The sequence below is a fragment of the Heloderma suspectum genome, chromosome 5, assembly GCF_057233095.1.
Source record: "Heloderma suspectum isolate Gila_16-S chromosome 5, 16-S_ref, whole genome shotgun sequence".
In the NCBI taxonomy this organism is placed as follows: domain Eukaryota; kingdom Metazoa; phylum Chordata; class Lepidosauria; order Squamata; family Helodermatidae; genus Heloderma; species Heloderma suspectum.
The window spans coordinates 41,710,294-41,728,363 of NC_139462.1; the positions used below are offsets into that span (position 1 = coordinate 41,710,294).

General features: G+C 39.3%; 1 protein-coding gene across 9 annotated transcripts in view; it reads right to left on the reverse strand.

Moving 5' to 3' along the window:
• Positions 1-18,070, reverse strand: part of CAMK2D (calcium/calmodulin dependent protein kinase II delta) — a 201,286-nt gene that overhangs the window by 36,635 nt on the left and 146,581 nt on the right. For 5 of the 9 annotated variants that reach the window (XM_084855888.1, XM_084855890.1, XM_084855891.1 and 2 more), the window contains one exon: positions 12,758-12,795. In XM_084855888.1, the coding sequence (XP_084712014.1) occupies positions 12,758-12,795 (38 nt within the window). Of the gene's footprint in view, positions 1-3,063; positions 3,106-4,653; positions 4,714-12,757; positions 12,796-18,070 lie in introns of all 9 variants that reach the window. The other 4 variants (XM_084855885.1, XM_084855889.1, XM_084855892.1 and 1 more) reach the window with 1 other exon arrangement.

Here is an 18,070-nt window from a genome sequence, read left to right on the forward strand (position 1 = left end):
AGAAAAATGGGAAATAAACATAATAATTAAAATGAAATAAAAGTTGCTCTTTGAATCCTGGCCACAGGTTTTGTTAAAACATTTTTTTTTGTTCAGAAAGAAAGTTATTGGGGAGGCTTAAAACAAAACATGTGCTTAGACAGAGATTTGCTAGTGTTTTTGTTTGCTGCTTGTGTTTTTTGCAGGCATATTGTTCTCTTCCAGTTTATAAATTACTTGTTCATCAGGCAGCTGTTTTTAAAAACTCACCACAGTGTCAAAAAGGCAAGCATCTCTGATGGCTGCCAGAGTTTTATGAATTACAAATACCAAAAATGAATTAGTCTATGGTGTAAACTCTGTGCTTAAAAGGACACTGTCAGTGATGGTAAGACTTTTCTGTTTTTTATTTTAACGTTGTTTTTTTTTTTAAAGACAAGCTTGGAAAAGTTCTTTGCACATTAGGAAAAAAGAAAAAAAATGCCCAATAAATATAAGACAATTATTTATGAAATAAGGGCAATTCTGATAATGGATCAACTGTGTGGGCTTGCGAGGAGCCACTTGTCTAGCCACCTTGGGCAACTATGATTCATCTCCAGGTCAGAAAGAGAGTTGATTCTTTCCCCCTCAGACCACACATTATTAAAACAAGTATGTGTGGGCAGGCTACTAAACTGTGTTATGGTCCAGTCATTTCAGAGGGGTTATTTGAAAGGCTGACTCAGCAGTTTCAGATATTCCATGTCTCAGTATAAGAACAGGGATACATGAATACCTCTAACATACCTTGACAGTGTTCTTTTATTCCCCCCCTCCCCAATCACGGACAAGGCAGATTCAAATGGAAGTTTCCAAAAGCTTGATGTATTGTCAACAATTAAAACACAAGACGTATGCACAACAGTGAATATATCAATGAGCGCCACACCATTCCAAATATCTCCCCAACCATTCACAATAGACCTTCATGCTCTTTCTGGTGTTAGAATGCTCAAGAGTCAAGAGGCATACACAAATGTATCATGCTTCATAGGTTACGTAGCACACTTCTTCAAAATGTTTATGAAATCCACACACATACAAGTAGAAGAAATCTACATACATACAAGCAGAAGAAATTCCATGCATCACCTCACAAGCCAACTCCATGGAAGCATCCATTTCACCCATCATGCTAAGAAGTTTTTTGGTGGTGGGGAGGGGGGAGAAGAGTAAGTGATGCGCCTTAACAGCAATTTCCCCTATAAGTGATTTTCTTGTCCATTCTGAGGTGCATTTTAGTGTTTGTTTTAGGGGAAGGGGAACACATTTATATCAATTTTCTATAGTTATACAGAAAAGCCAAGTAGATATAGTCATGCCAAAGAGCTATGATGTTTTGACTCATTTGGTTTTTGCAGTCAAGTGAAAATTTAACATTAGTGAAAATGTAGGCTGTAAACTGCATATTAAACTTAATATGAAAGGCAAAATATGGTCCATGAAGAGGTGGTAGCGAAGTAAACATCACAATCCAGCTTATGTATATACACTAGAGACTGTAAAATAAATATGACAATGAACAGGAGATCTAAATACAATAAGCTGGGAAACATGCTTGAGAAAGGCCTGTAGTATTAACACTACCACTCAAGTACTGTCCACAAACACAACACAGGGCAGTTACAAGTAATTATATCAGATAAATCAGAAAAGAAGATCAATATCCAAGCATACGGTGACATTTTCTTTCATCAGTGGATTATGAGGCACTAATTATGGTATTTCCTAGTCCAGGGATAGGCAACTTGTTCAAGCTATGTCAGAAATTGTATTGGTAACCACATCTTCAAATTTAATTCTGTAGCAGTGACAGCAGACTAGAAAATTGCTTCTTTTTATTTTTCAAATGAAAGCTGCTAATCCCAAGATTTTAGCAACCACACACAGGCTGTGACTCAACAGTTGCTTGGCCCATTTCCAAGTCCATGCGCGCAAAACCATTTGAGATGCAATACAATTCAATACACACGGCCATTATAAGCAACAGACTAAAGAAATGAATGAACCTCCCCCCCATGTAAAATATATGTGTGTGTGTGTGTGAGAGAGAGAAATTCAGATAACATTTTTGCCACACCAGGTGAGCAGCTGGATGATGTTCTAACAGAAGCATGAAGTTCAATGCAGAAGTCACTTCACAGAACAAGGGTGGAGAGCTCCAGGTCCAAGGTTCCCCTTTCCCTTCCACTGAGTCCCTTATAGTCTTCTGGACCATGGTCCTTTTGGCCTGGCCCCAGCTTGCTATGGACACCTAGCTCCATTGGCTTCCCGGGAAGGTGAAGACAGAATGGGATGTAAAGTGTACCCATGACTTTTCCTTGTTAATAGCAGCCTTATCCTTGGAGCTGCTCGCTTATGCACTGGAAAAACACTTATGAAAAAGGTGTGTGGGTGGTGGTGAGGAGTACATTAGCATGTGTACACATCGGTGTATGGAAGATGGCATGTACAAGTCTTTGCAAACAGTTTGTGCGAGTGTGTGCATCTGCTAGTATGTAACACACATATAATTTAGCAGTAGCTCACCTATACCTAAACAACTTAAAATCAGCAGTATACACCCAGGCAAAAATAAATAAAAACAAGCTTCCCCACCCTTGTTGTTCAATGATTAATGAGCATGAGGAGAAACAGTAGATGGGGCAGATCTTCAAATGTGTCTTCCTTCAAGTTCAGTAAATGTTGCATATGCAATGCCTTAAGACCACTTGGCATCTAAGGGAAAACTTTCCTTTCTTCCTCAAGAACATAATAGTTCCAGTCAGAAGCCAGAGATGTACACCGAGAACACAGAATGGCTCCTACCAGAACTTATGTGCCCTCAACTTCAACTGACCTCTACTGCAGTTGAGGAAAAGTGCTCCGTGGGATCCAGTTCAAATTAAATAGTCCCCTACAGGCTTCACTAGACAAGTCAGTACTAGGTAGCTAATTTCCTAGCTAAGGCCGCATAAGGCCTGCATAAACACTGTGGTTTGGAATACTGAATGGAAGATGTAATTTGAAAAGAGCAAAATGGCACTGATTCTTTCTGAATACCTTATTTCCATCTGGGTTGTGGATTACAGTGGTTTGGGGCTCCTGAGTGAGAACAAAATAGAGAGAAAAAACAGTTCTCAGTAAATAGATTTGTCATTAGTGAGAGGAAGAACGAGAAGAGCCAGATGACAAGTGCTAAGCACTGACAAGAGCTAAAGCAATGTTAGCTTCTGCCAGAGGATGAAGCTGGCAATCTAGCAAGAACAGCCACCATATCTACTGTAGCAGCATGCAAAGACCTTATTCTTTATTAACACACATGCAGGGCTTTAAAGCTCTAGAGATCTAAAGAGACACTGACTCTTTTACAATGGCTCAAATCAAGTGGCTGGCTGCATTTTCACCCCACTCCCACTTTTAAGTCATAGTTTCTATGGGGGGAAACATAGTTCCCTATGTTAATTAACTGACTAAAGCACTAGGATGTAGCCTACAAAGGTAAAAAGGGAGCACAACAGGCTAAGCAGCTTCACAGAATGTTGTATGAAACTCCATGCATGAAACAGTCCGGGAAGCATTGAGGGGTCTTGTCAGCTCCAGATCCATTTCAGAGATTAACAGGAACAACGGAAAAAGGTATAATTTCAGAATTTAAACCCTTCCTTCTATCTGCAAAAGTATCTCTAGGGTTTGTGGTTCATGAGCACATTTTCATTTAAGGATATTTTTAAAAGGTTTCACAATTCATGCAAGATATTTGGGGAAATACTTGGTGGTAGAATTTATAAAGCTAGTACTTTTTAGAGCATACATCAACGGTAAATTAAATTGCACAAATCTGGGGGCACAAGTATCATTTCTTCAAATGGGTTTACCAAAACATAGAAGATGGGATGCCCCTGATAATCTGGTAATTAAGTGGCAGGATTTAATTCTGAAGCTTTGCTGTACAGCCCTGAGAAAGTGGAATAAGTAACAGGAGCAAGGTTATTATATAAATAGCCTGACTCATTAGTTATACATTCCCTACAGAGCCTATTATAGAGTAATAACTCCAACGTATTAAAGGATAGCAGTGGTAAATGACAAGCTTTAGAGCTAGATGCCTCTTGATCCCAGTAAGGGAAATCTTGGAAAGTCCTGCTGAGAAACTAGGGAATGAGATGCTGAATAAGGTCTACTTGGTTGTTGCCTAGCAATAATCTTATTAGCTCTCCTTGACTCGCGTTGTAATTTTTTAAAAGGAAGAAATTTTGTTTAAGCCTCATTTATAAATACTGAAACAGTCGTTGGGCGAAGAGCTAAGGGCAAGCACAAAAGCACATTCTATTCACTTTCTGACATAGCATGCAAAGAAATTAGGCTACAGCTACCAGTGCTATTGTGCTATTGCACAAGTACATCCATTTTCTATGTCACATTGGTTAATTAGAAACAACACATGGTTTCACAATGAACTGGCTCTTAAAAACAAAACAAAAACCAATCCCCAGTTCCCAAGAAAGAGAGGGAAGCGCTTCAAATTTTTAGAAAGGAAACAAAGAGTTAAAGAAAGGGAAAGGGGGGGGGAGAGAGAGGGGGGGGGAGAGAGAGAGAAACAACTTGGAAATGGAACTCAAAAGCAAGTTAAGGGAAAAAAGCTAGGTATACCAGCGCTGGGGTAGGAATATTTTCTTTGGGGCTGGTTACTACGTTGGTTTTGTTGTTTATCTGTAGGTATGCAGAAAATAGAAACAAACAAGCCTTAGACCTCTCACAGCAATGATCTATATAGAATACCTATATAGAATACCTATACACAGATATAGATATGGAGATAAAGACTGACAGAGGAATGAATTTATAAAATCAAAAGGAACAATGGCAACAGATTTAATAAAGAACTATAGCAGCTTCTCCCAATGCAGTTCAAAAATGCCCTAGGAAGTGCTGTATAGACTATGGTTTCATCTGTGTTTCTAAGAGGTTTCTTAAAAGTAGCTAAAACCAAGCAATATGCAATTAATTCAGGTTCAGAGAGAATAGGCCTACATTTCCAAAGACTTATTTGCCACCTCCCACATTTGTATGCGATACTATTAAATAAATGCACCAGGTGTGAGTTTACCTTGGGGGCCAGCTACACTGGAGACCCCTATATTATATTCATAGAAATCTCAAGCTGCTGTAATTAGTGTAGTCGAGTACTTCCTTGTTACTGGTAAAATGGTAAAATTCCATAGATACCCTTGGACATTTTTACTGAAATACATTTAGTATTTCATATAAAGCATATGCATTTCATTTTGTCATAATAACGTCATCCAAAGTTCACATATGTATGAGGCAGGATATAAATGTTAAAAATAATAATAACTCCACTGTTTCAAAAATACTCTTGTTATCCATGTTAGGGCTGAACACAATGCAAGATACTTTTCTTTCTCCAGACACAAGAGGAATTCACTTAAACCAGACCGCAAAAAATATATTCAGCAGAATTTTAATTTTTATAGTTTGTACCTCTTATTTACAGCTGCATGACCCATTATAAAGTCAATGCAGAAATAACTGGTGACTCCTAAACTACTATTGTGGGCAGAAGCTGGGTTATCTAATAGACATAACATTTATATATTTTCAAAGAAAGTAATTTTATATTCTGTGAAGTGTGTGTTGAGATGATTTATATGGAATGCTGGATATTGTAATAGAAGACCCCTTCTCAGAGACAAAACTGATTGGTTTCCTTGTAGACAAGTTAATCTCTCTCAGTCTGATTCACATCATGGGGGGTTATTGAAATAGGTAAGAACTACACAGCCATACATGCCATAGAAAAGCTGATTAAATTGTGCACTAGAAAAAATAAAGTATTTCAGTTCTTGTATGCATTTTAAAAACCAATCCACACTTATGCATCAGGCAGTTTAGGTGTAATGGAAATAAATTGAATATTTAAAAGTTTGGTTCAAAGTTTTTTCTCTCAAGAACTTAGTAAAATTTAATTGTAATTTGAACACTGGCATAACATGGTGTCACATGTCTTCTGGTGAAAAACTATGCTTTTACCCGTTCTAACTGTAACAGAAGCAACCCGCAAAAAGAAGTAATGCTGCATATAAATAAGATAGAAAGTTTAGCTGATCAGCAATACAGAATATTTACTGCTCCACTAACGCAAAGAAAGGAGAAGAGAAAACATTACATGTGAAAGAAAAACAAAAATGGGAATACATATTTCTTAGCTGACCAGTTCTAAATATCAACATAACTTTAACTATCTTTAAAAAAGAACTCCTACAAATATTTATGTATGCATATCATGTTGTTATATGGGGCATCCAGAGGTCTCCCATTCAGATTACTGATCTAAAGCAGTATCTGTTCTTCCAGACTAGCCTTCCCCAACATGGTGCCCTCTAGGTGTGTTGGACTACAACTCCCATCAGCCTCAGCCATCATGGGGATAATGGGAGCTGTAGCCCAACACATCTGGAGGAAACTAGGTTGGGGAGGGCTGTTCCAGACCACTCACTGGTCCCTAAAATCTACTACAATCCTTTAAAAGAAAGAGCAATGGTGGGAATACATTCTTTAAAATTTCGAAGAACTGTAGGTGCATTTTTCTTATTAAACAACACCAATTAAAAATGCTGAAGGCCTGAACAGAGGTGACTACATTAAAGAATAGGTGTCATTGTTTGAACACACAACCGAGAGAGTCACTCCATTCACACTCTAGCCCAGACTGTAAACATTTGGGAATCACCTGCAGAACTCACTGGGCAGCATTAAATAACAAAGATACCATCAGCCTCATTTGCAAAATGCAAATATTAATGATCTACCCTGAAGTGTTGTTTTAAGGTCTGTGCATGGCTTAGCACAGAACAGTCTGGAACAAAGTAACGTGGGGCAGGATACTTGGTCCTGCACACCGCACTATCAGCAAGAGGACAATGAAGGTTCCGTGCACTTAAAATGGAAAACTTCCCTAATACATTTAATAGGAATAAGAAGAACAGTAAATGAAGCAAATGGGATCCTGCAACATAACAAAAATGGTTTGTATATTCCTAGAGTGCAGGGTTCTAAATAAGCTTTGATGCCCTAGAGCAAAGGGCTGGATGTGCCCAATCTTGTCTGATCTCAGAAGCTAAGCAGGGTCAGCTCTGGTTAGTACTTGGATGGGAACCGCCTGGGAATCAGGCTTCCTGCACTGAGCAGGGGGTTGGACTTGATGGTCCTGTAAGCCCCTTCCAACCCTATTATTCTATAATTTTATGATTCTAAGACCATAGTATTAAACAGACTGCAATGGGAAAAGCAATCCTATGGCCCACAGACAGTGTCTGGGGTGTTATAGGATGCTGAGGATCTCCCTCTCTGTGCCCGTAGGCAGAGGTATGTGGGCAGAGGAAGAGATCTGATCATGGATCACCCATCTTCACCCCGCCCCCAACCACAGTGGAATTCTCTGTGGAAAGAGGGCATGCTGGTGGGCGGAGAAGGAGGAAGACATGCCAGGATCCTAAAGCTTCTCCATTCCCCTACTCCCAGGAAGGCAAGGAAACTAGAAATACTTTTAGGTTAAAAATACATTTAAAGGAGGAATGGGAGGTGAAAACACCTCCGTTGTTCCTTCCGCCCTGCCAGGCTCCTGTTGGCAGAGCTTAGCATAGACAGTGGGCTCCAATCTCAGAGCCCTACATCTATACCACGGCCATCCTATAGGATGGTGCTGTAAGTTACATTTGTGTACTTGTGTATCTAGAGCCAATAGTGCTGCATGTGATTTATATTACCAAAGACAAATTTTAAAACCCAGGTGCTTGTCATATTTGTAAGGGTGCCTTCAAAGGCATATACCTTCACAAATATTTTTGAAATATATACTATGTATGATAGGTGCCATCCTTATTCACAAACCCCCATACCTCTTCAATTAAACACTTATTTTTCTTACTGAACATTTTCTAGATTAGATTTTTAATTCTAAGAATAGTACATGCCAAAAATGCACCATATATGCCTTTCTCTGTGTCATAGGAGAAAATGACTCATTCTCTAAAGCCAAAGCAAAAACAAACAAAACAAAAAATTTAATGTGAATATAACTTGGCCCATCACAAGAGTAGCATTCCCAAAATAGAAGAAAAAAAAAATGACCACATACAAAGGGAGAAAATATGAAAATCTTGAGCAGAAATCAAATATTAAGTATCACTCAAGCAACTTTCATCTCTGGAAGAACATCCCTCTTATAGAAGATGGGTTCAAAATATTCATTTGTGCATCACTGATACAGATACCCTTTGAAGAGGACACAAAATTTAACAGTGCTTTCAGCATAGCCCTCACATAATCACACAGGGTCCACCCACAAAGTGTGTGGAGAGACCCATGGAAGTAGTGTTCCTAGTAATAATGGGAGGAATTACCAGCAGTGTATGTCAGTTAGGGTCAAGCCAGATCTGATGTTAATTGCATGTAAAGAATTGACACATGTGCTTAAAATGTAAATAGCTGAAGCAGAAGGGGGTGAGCAGGGATTGCGGTGCATGGAGAGGGTTTTTTTAAACCCTTTTGCTGCAGTCCTGACAAAAATTGCACCCCCAGCCGCTATTAGTAATGGGAAAGAACTGTCATTAGCACAAATGGAAGCAGAAGGCAGGCAGATCTGAGTGAAGCCACTGAATTGTTCCCAGAATTGTTGAGTATGCAGAGTGCTTGCTAAAGTAATATTCCCAAGCTTAACACAAATATTCTTTGCATATATACAGCAGCTCTACTGCATACAAAATATAGAAGAACTTGGTGATTTTCTTGAAACCCATCACGTATATTTTGGAATGTCTACAGCTGGTTGTAACTTATTTGGTTTTGGGAAGTTAAATTCTTCTAAAGTTTTGGTGGCTAAGACACTTTTTCTGTTTTCGAAGCAATAAGTGCACACACACACAGGAAACAGCTGCGCAATATTATTTCTGTCATAAGCATTAAAACAATCTTGGCAAGTTACTAGGGATGTCAAAGAATTCTACCACAGACCCCAATGAGGCTGGATTCCAAGAATCCGGCCCCACTGGGCTCTGTGGCGGAACGGAGCACTCACCTCCGTGCCCCTCTGGAATCCGTCCAGGCTGGCTCCTCCAGGATCACCGGGGAGAGGGACAGATCGCCTCCCCCCCCCCGGAACGGGGTAAGTGATCTGCCCATCCCTACAAGTTACATAAAATTTGTGTTGAAGAGAGCCAGTGTGGTGTAGTGGTGAGAGTGTTGGACTAGGAGTCGGGAGATCCGGGTTCTAGTCCCCACTCGGCCATGGAAGCCCACTGGGTGACTTTGGGCCAGTCACAGACTCTCAGCCCAACCCACCTCACAGGGTTGTTGTTGTGAGGATAAAATGGAGGAGGAGGATCGTTGTGTAAGCCGCCTTGGGTTCCTTAAGGATGAAAAAAGGCGGGATATAAATGTAATAAATAAATAAATAAAAATAAATGTAAACCCTTCTTTCAAGCATAATGGCCACAATCCCTCTTCCAGTGTAGTCAGTGTGATGGCAAAACTCCCACTGGTTTTAATTTAGCCGGACTGTATGGCTTTGGTACACACACTTTAGAAACAGGAATTTGATAGACTTTTGCAAATTGTTAACTTTTGCATTTGCCCTTCACCAACATGACTTTTCGTTATCTTCAAGGAAGTGCCTGAGCACAGGAGTAGGAGCTTTTCCCCTTCCTTGCATGAGGGCATCTACCTGGCCACAATGAGTGAGTAGAATACTGAGCTGGACTGTTGCGTTGACCCAGCACAAGCAATTTTTATGTAAGTTAGGAAAGACAGAGCTTTAGATGACCATTACCCATCTTTCCAAAACGAAGATTAGCATCAGCAAAAAAAGCAGATGGCGACTGGTTGGTGGGTCCAGAATTGCTGAAGCGGTTTCAAAGGATGGGATTATGTGATGAAGATAGCTTTTGGGGCAAACTGGCACTTAGGCTCTGCATTAGGCTTATTACCTTGCCAGATGTAACCCATGGGGATTCCATTTGTACTTGGTTTTGTTTTTCTTTCTTGCTTGCTTTGAATTTTTCTCTATTCTAATCAATGAACAACTTTTCAATCTGCTTAACACATATGATATTGCGCAGTGTTTGGTAGCAGCTTTAGTTTTGTTCTGGGCTGACTCTCATATCAATAGCTATACACCTATGAATCTGGATCTCCAGGCCTAACAACTACTCACTTAAGAGAACTTTATTATTCAACATCAGAAATAGGGAGCTAGGAAGAAGAAAGATAAAAAACAGTCTTTTAAAAGTGTTTACTTTTTTTAAAAGGGGGAAATAAAAACCTTATGGATAAAATGTAGATTACAGCTATGAGTTCAGTTAAATGCTGGAATTAAAAAAACACAACATCTGGTACTTACAGAGGCATACAAACAAAGTTTCTGTATGTGATAACAGTGACCAGATTTTACTATTTGTTGCAAATATTGCACAACATCCATAAGAAATGGACACTGGCTCCAGCAATAGTTAAGGTATTGAAATGTTTCAGATTCATATAATCTTCTAAAAATATTTGAAGCGATACTCATATCACTTAGTTACCTTTTTAGAAATCTCAACTGCTTTAGATACAAGGAGATGATAGCAAATATATGGAAGGTTTGCAAATAACAATGTTACTGTACCAGAATGGCTACTGTCCAACGTTACATCTACTTTGCACTGATATTCGTACAGTCTATGACCTTGCTTTGGAAGAATTGCAAACAATTAATTCAGGATGTCATGTAACACTGAACTGATGCAGAAGTCACAAGCCTGCATTTTAAAAGTCTTGCAGCTTCTCATGTTATGTTAGCAGATCTAAATACAACTATTTCATCTCTAAGTGTGAACGTTTCATAGGAGGAAAAATCTGGCAGATAAAGATCCTCACCATCATCTGAACACTCGAACTGGACTTCCTTTTCTGATTTGACCAGTCAGAGAGAAAGGAAAAGAAGAAAATGTGACTGGTTGGATTTAAAGTATCAATGCATGGAGAACAGTATATTGTTTGTTTGTTTGTTTTTAAAAAGGCCTAATATGCAAGAAGGGAAGAAATATTCTGGATGGAAGTGGGATATCCTGCATGAGAAGAATGGTGAAAACAAACACTTCTACACTGATAAGATATACATTTCCCAATAAGCACCACTCTATATGACTACGAACACAATAGAGAGTGTAGTGCTAGCAAAATGTAGTGCTAGCAAAGTGCTGACAACTCATCAGCATTATTTTTTAAACCAGGGTGCACAACTTATGGCTTGGGGGCTGCATGTGGCCCCAAAGGTGCCCTGGCTCACCACCACCAATTCCACTGTCCCCTGCCAATTTCTCCTTTGTCTCTACTTTCCACTCCCTCCCTTAGAGATCCTGATACAGATGGTTAGCATCTAGCAGTGAGGAATTAGCAATCTGTATAAAAAATTCCAGGGTATGCGTGGGTGTGTTTGCATGTGTATGTGCATGCATCTGTGTGTCTATGTCTGTGTGCGCACATGCATGTATATGGGCCCCCCGAACCAGCATTACATGCGGCCCTTGTGGCCAAAAAGGTTGTACACCCGTGGTTTAAACAGACCAGTTTTGACAGAGATGGTTACAGACCTGCAAAAGAAAATGGCATTAAATGAAACTAACTACCAAACTTGGAATACATTTCAGATATCTTAAGAATTCTTTTACTGACATTACCCAACAGTGAACAGCACAAGCAGCCATTTTATTCCACTGGAAAGAATTAGGTGTACTTTGGACAATGTCCTTTTGTATAGTATCCAAATAATACAAGCTGAATTCTGACATAGTCACCAGGAGTAGTAATGGAGGGCGGGATAGGACATAAGTTCTATATTTTCCCAGTATGTCAAATAATATATTGAAATAGGTCCAGCTAATCTTCGGATATATGTTGGGTCCATGGGAGAATCATGTTTCCTTTGACCGATATTGATTTAGATTGGTTGGACTAGGTTACTAGAGTGCTTTTACATGAAACGTGAAAGAGTATACATGTAATGAGTCCAAGAGAAATATATAGTAAATTAGATACTTAAAGCAACAAGCAAATGTAAGAAAAAAAAATAGCATAGATAAAAGCTGAGGTCAAAGACATATTCCAATGAAATATAACAAAACAGAAGAAAAAGAAGTTACATTTTCTCATGATAGCTGGAATGTTTTATTTAATCTTGACAATTCTGGGAAAAAGAAATCCATTTTTTTCAGTTGTTCCTTGGGTATGTGTCAAAATATTTACCTAGAACATTAGTCTTGCAAAGCATCTGTCATCCTACAGAATTCTGAAGCCATACGTTTAGAAACTCTAAATTATATAGGAAAACTAAAACCTTTTTCTGTTTCTTACCAAAATCTCTTATTCAAACCGAACTGGTTAGCAGAGGTCTTAAATTCATTGATTTCTGCCAAAACACACCGACTACTCCTGGCAGAATATAGTTCAAGGATTGCCAGATCTTGTGGTAATCTTTTGACAAATGGAATGTCATGGACTTAAGGAGGCTGTCATTCCAAAATGGCTGCTCCATGATAATCTAAGTTTATTCAAGCGTGTTTTTTTTTTTTTTTTAAACCTAATGAAAAAGATGACTAGTTATTTCAGTACAAAAGTAAATGACATTTTGAAAGTCACATGGTAATAAAAAGTGAATGAGACATATTGTTAGGTGTCCTCAGTATCTGTAGCCTACCTTCACTCCATCAGGTTTCTTCAGTAAACTCTTGGCTGCTACAAATTGAATGGAAAGAAACAGTGTCAGATGACAATACAGCAGCAATGAAACAAGAAAATTTGCTTTTATTTATTTCTTCTGAAATTGTGTATGTATCATCATTTGAGGTGTCAGTCTTACATTACATATCAACATTCCAATCACATTGTTGTTCTGTAGCTTGCAATTCTTTTTGTTTTTGTTATAAACCTTTGCTTATCGACATTAGGTGCATCTTATATTATTGGCTGGAAGAGCTATTTAAGATTATTTCTGTGTGAATGCATAAACACAGATGATACTGGAACAAGTAAGTACTATTCTGGAAGATAAACACTTTACTTCCGAAGTATTTTTATAGCTATTTTGACAGACTAAAAAAAAGTTCTGATTTTTAGTTGCTGAGTGGTTTATAAAATTACAATGTTGTTTATAAAGTACTTGATGGAATATTGAATAAAGCCCAATTGCTCATATCCAAGTTGCAGTATCAATCCTATCAGGAAAGAGATCAGCTTCCATAGGTAGACTAATATCATATATAATTTCTGGCATTGTCATGTGGTTGAAAAGAGTTTGGGTGGAGTGTAAACAACAGAAAACAGAACGAACAATTGGTTTCTTTCTTTTTGAAACTACTGAAACTAGATATTGCCAGTCAATATTTGCTAGCTTCCTCACAAATCAACCCACGCAATCCAGATTAAGCTAGGTGCATCCAAGTTCCATTACAATATATCTAAGTCCCATCCAGATCAATAGAACAGGTGTTGAACTGAACCCAACAATTTGCCAGTTAAAGATAGTGGCAGCTAAAATCAAAGAGAGACTAACATAACATATATTAATGATATATGACCATTATGTATGATCATATGTACATATGACTTCGCACATATGACCAGACTGGAAGTTATGGATATTTGTTGCTGGATTGTGCCCAGCACTTTTTCAGAAAGAGACCCAGACTTAGGAAGACTCTTCAGAGATGCACAGAATCCTTTATTTCAATCTTCATTTGTGACTGTATCTATCCTATTTTGGTTTGTGTGAGTACACAGTGGGGCTGTTCGCAGGACATGACAGCACATTGTGAGGCTGTAGTACATGCGGGACATGTGCGGCTGCCATTTTGAACCCATGGTCCGTTTTAGGGTAATGCGAGAGTTATTTAACCCTTGCATAGCCCACACTTGCTGGGTTCGCATGGCACAACCCTTAAGTGGGGGATGCATATGCAGTCTGATGCCCATGATGAAAGATGGCATATTGTCCAAACCTGGTGAATATATTCCATTAGAAATTGTGCAAAAAAGGTTAGGGTAAGGTTATTTTTATCGTGTTAATTAAACTCGGATAGGCAAGCTGGTACCCACCAGATATTTTGGACTACAACTCCCACAATCCCTGACCATTAGCCATGTTGGCTGGGGCTTATGGAGCTGTAGCCCAAAACATCTGGAGCCCACTGGGTTGCCTACCCCTGATATTATCAAACATAAATATAATAATCTTGGTATAAGTAAGAATTGTCCATGCAGCTATTCTGCTCCATTCTGAATAAAAAAACTGGGAAGCTGAGGACCTGTTCAAACACTTACCAGATGAGAATCTTGTCCATTCTGATGTGGGGAGCACTGCACATACAGGATAATGTCTGCTGTGGGCAGTATATTTGCAGTTGTGTGCATGACCAACTTGAAAATTCCTTTTCCAATTCATGTAATCCTTGTTTTGAGGGGGGAGGAATGTGCAAACTGTATACATACGTTGCTTGCATTGCTCATTATCTCAGGTGGGTAATGAAGTGGGGGGTGACTTGTATAAGCGCCCACACTTCATGTACAGAATCATTCAGTCCTTATTCATAACATTTATCATACCATTATAGTAATACAACATACATTTCAACAATAAATGCTTCCTTTTGAGAAGGAAGTGGCAACCCAATCTTCAATAACTAAGACTGAATATCTGCCTGAAACAATGATGTAATATCCTTGCAATGACACAGTTACAGCACCATTTGTAGAATTGTGCTGTAGCAGCAATCAGTACAATTAGATTGCACACTTTTAAACATTAAAACAATGAATGGATACAAGCACAAATGAAAGTAATGACACTTTACTAATAACTAAGCTTGGTGAACCTGTGGCATTTCAGCTTAGATGTAATAAGCATATGCTGGATTGGGTTTTGATCATTCTTTGGGTTCTGTTTCATTGTATACAAATAGGAATGCTATGATAAAAACAAATTTGGAATTTACCCCCTCTGCAGTAAGAACTACAATTTAGACAAAACAGTTTCAAAGTGTGGTGCAGTGACTAATCTGTTAAATTCCCCACATCCAAACACAAGTTCAAAATCCACCTCAACTATGAAATTACTGGGTCGGCTGTTGAACAAGTCACTCGCCTAGTTTACGTATACATTTCCCAGATTCCTAAACCACACTTCAGCAGCCAGGAATCAGCGTCAGGGCTAGGCACTCCTCTCCCCGGCCCACACTTCTCTCTTTCACAGTGTGCTGATCCTAGTAGTTAGCTTAGACTACAGTTCCTTGTTTCACCCAAAGCAGGGAGTTGTGGGTTAATATCAGTTTGCTAACCAACATCCTCAACCATGTAAAAGCCATGATTTAAGATTCTGACTAGTAAAAACCAATATTGAACCACAGTACTCCATAATGGGGAATTGTAGTTAAACTACACAGGATCAGCATGCAAGGATCAGCCAGGAGGAGGAGGAAAGGGTGGAATGGTGATCCCGATGCATGTTCCCAGCTACTAAACTATGGTTTAGCAAGCAGGGGAGACAGACATCTGAACTGAGCCACCATCTCTCATTCTAACCTACCTCACAGAGTTGTTGGAGACTAAAAAGAAACTTGGAGGAAATTCATGATCGCAAAATGCACATAGTGGTAATTCGCATTAAGTGTACAGTACTTCTTCATTTGCTCCTTTTGATGATGGTGCCAGAAATCCACACTGTGATACAGTATTTAGGCATCTTTTTAAAGTAAGAAGGACATTTCGAAAACATCCTCTTTTTCCCTTCTAAATCTGAAGCAGAAACACATTGAGCATAATCCCAGTTAAATTACTAAGAAAGACTTGCTTCACACCACATTAGTTTCAACTATTTCCAGTCACATTGAGAATGAAAAATCTGACAGGTATTTGTGCCAATTTTTCCATAATTAAAAGATCAAAAAAATTAAATAAGGCTCTACTAATAGATATGTAATCAAACCCAAAGAAATGGCATTGAAGCTGGAACTGGATGTTATGGGAGCCACGTGGCTGCTGCAACAAGCAGCACCCCCATGATTCCTCATCCTCTCTTCCGGATAATGTATAGTACTACAAAACAAGTGACATGATGTCACCTTACAGTGACCTGGTTCACACGTCATGGTAAGCCACCATGGGTTAATTCACCTTTGGGGCTCCGAGACGTGCACTGGCTGCCATTTGGAATATGCAAGCCGCAGTGGGGGTGCACCTCAGCTTGTCGTGTCATGCAAACCTGGCCATTGTGGGTTATTTGAGGGTTAAAGAACACTCGGATAACCCTAGAAAAACCCAGTGAGTTTCCTTGCCCCCAGAAGCAGCAGCCAATGTAATGGCACAGCAGAGTAATCAAAGCATGGTAATGTCACATGACTCTTATAACATCTAGTTCCACCCTGAGACAGCATACAGAAAACCCCCATGGTGATTTGGGACAGGCAGAACGTTGCTTAGGAGACTGAAGAAAAAAAATCTTTTCAGCTCCTGCGGGGCTTACCTCACAAGAAACATACATTCCACATTACAGGAAGAACAAAAAGGGGAAAAATAAAACACTTTTATAAATACATTGTTACAGACAAGTTACTCAAAAACACAAGTGGTGCAACAAAAATATAATGAATAAATCAAAATTAGATGCCCTCAGAACAACTGGTTGTCACATTTTTTCTTAAATTAACTACAACAGGCAGGTGCCATGCCAAGACACTCAAAACAAGGCAACAATAATATGCTGATTTATGAATGATGGATTCTTTATTTTTTGTTAAAGAAAGTCTGAAAAGTGAAACCCAGGGTACAAAATGACAGCAGATGTAGTAAACAGAACAGTTAATACTGAAGAGCTGAGCAGATATGCATTTAAATTATTTTTGTTGAGAAGGCAGTCAGTTTGAAATTTCCACTAGTGCTAAGCTGACATGGGGGGAGGGGGAGAGCAGTTTCACAAAAGCTTCATTGGGATCTATATCCCACCCCATCCCCTGACAGTTTCAGGGATTGCTGCAAAAAGGTGGGAAACTGTCTAGGCTTGCCCATGTGAACAGCATAGGAAACATTGTTCTAATGTGCTTCATTTGCCCATATTGAGATAGGCATATAGCTAAATGTGTTTGGTTACACAGTGTTATAATATCATCATATCCAGGGTCCACCATATGATCCTCCAACAGGCAGAGATAATTCAAGAAGTAATGAAACAGCTCACGCTCCCACCCCCAAAAGGGTACTGAAGCAGCAGCAGAAGGGAAGAACAGTGGGTGTGAATAGCCATAAAAAATGGTAAGATTAAGTCCCTCCCTGAAACCAATACTTCTGAAGTAAATATAGAATTTGGAGAACACTTGGCTCAGCACAAATTTTTGCACATTTCTCAAAGGAATTTAACACAGATTTTGGCACTGTATTAACCATTATCCTATATATGGGCAGCATGTCACGTAGGTGAGTCTATGTACTTTACAAGACTAACACTTTTCAGTCTCTGCTATTACTAATGTACTTAACTCTCCCAAGGAGATTTATAAGTACTTAACTTTGGTTTGATTGTGTCCTTGTGCAGCACTTGAAACTTCTGCGTACAGAGAAGGTTTGTATCCCTGAGGATAGCTTCTGTATACACTGGCATGTGAGATTTTTCCTGGCAAGGACTTAGCTGCCAAGTGCCAAAGATGCAGGATTTGCCCTCAGCACAGCATTGTCACCAAGTGAAGAGCTATATTTTAAAAAGAGAGGAAGCTGCCTTATCTCTGCCTCAGTATTGTCCCTATGAGGGGAGGGAATGTGTGACCCTGCAGATGTTGGTAGACTGTAATTCTGCCCTAGCTAGCATAGCCAGTGATGAAGGACGATGGGAGATGCAGTCAACCAATATCTGGAAGGCCACCCATTCCCCATCCTGGTCTACCCTTATTGACAGAAGCTCTGGAGGATTTTGGATAGAGGTCTTTCTGAGGCCTACCTGGAGATGCCAGGGATTGAATCAGGGACC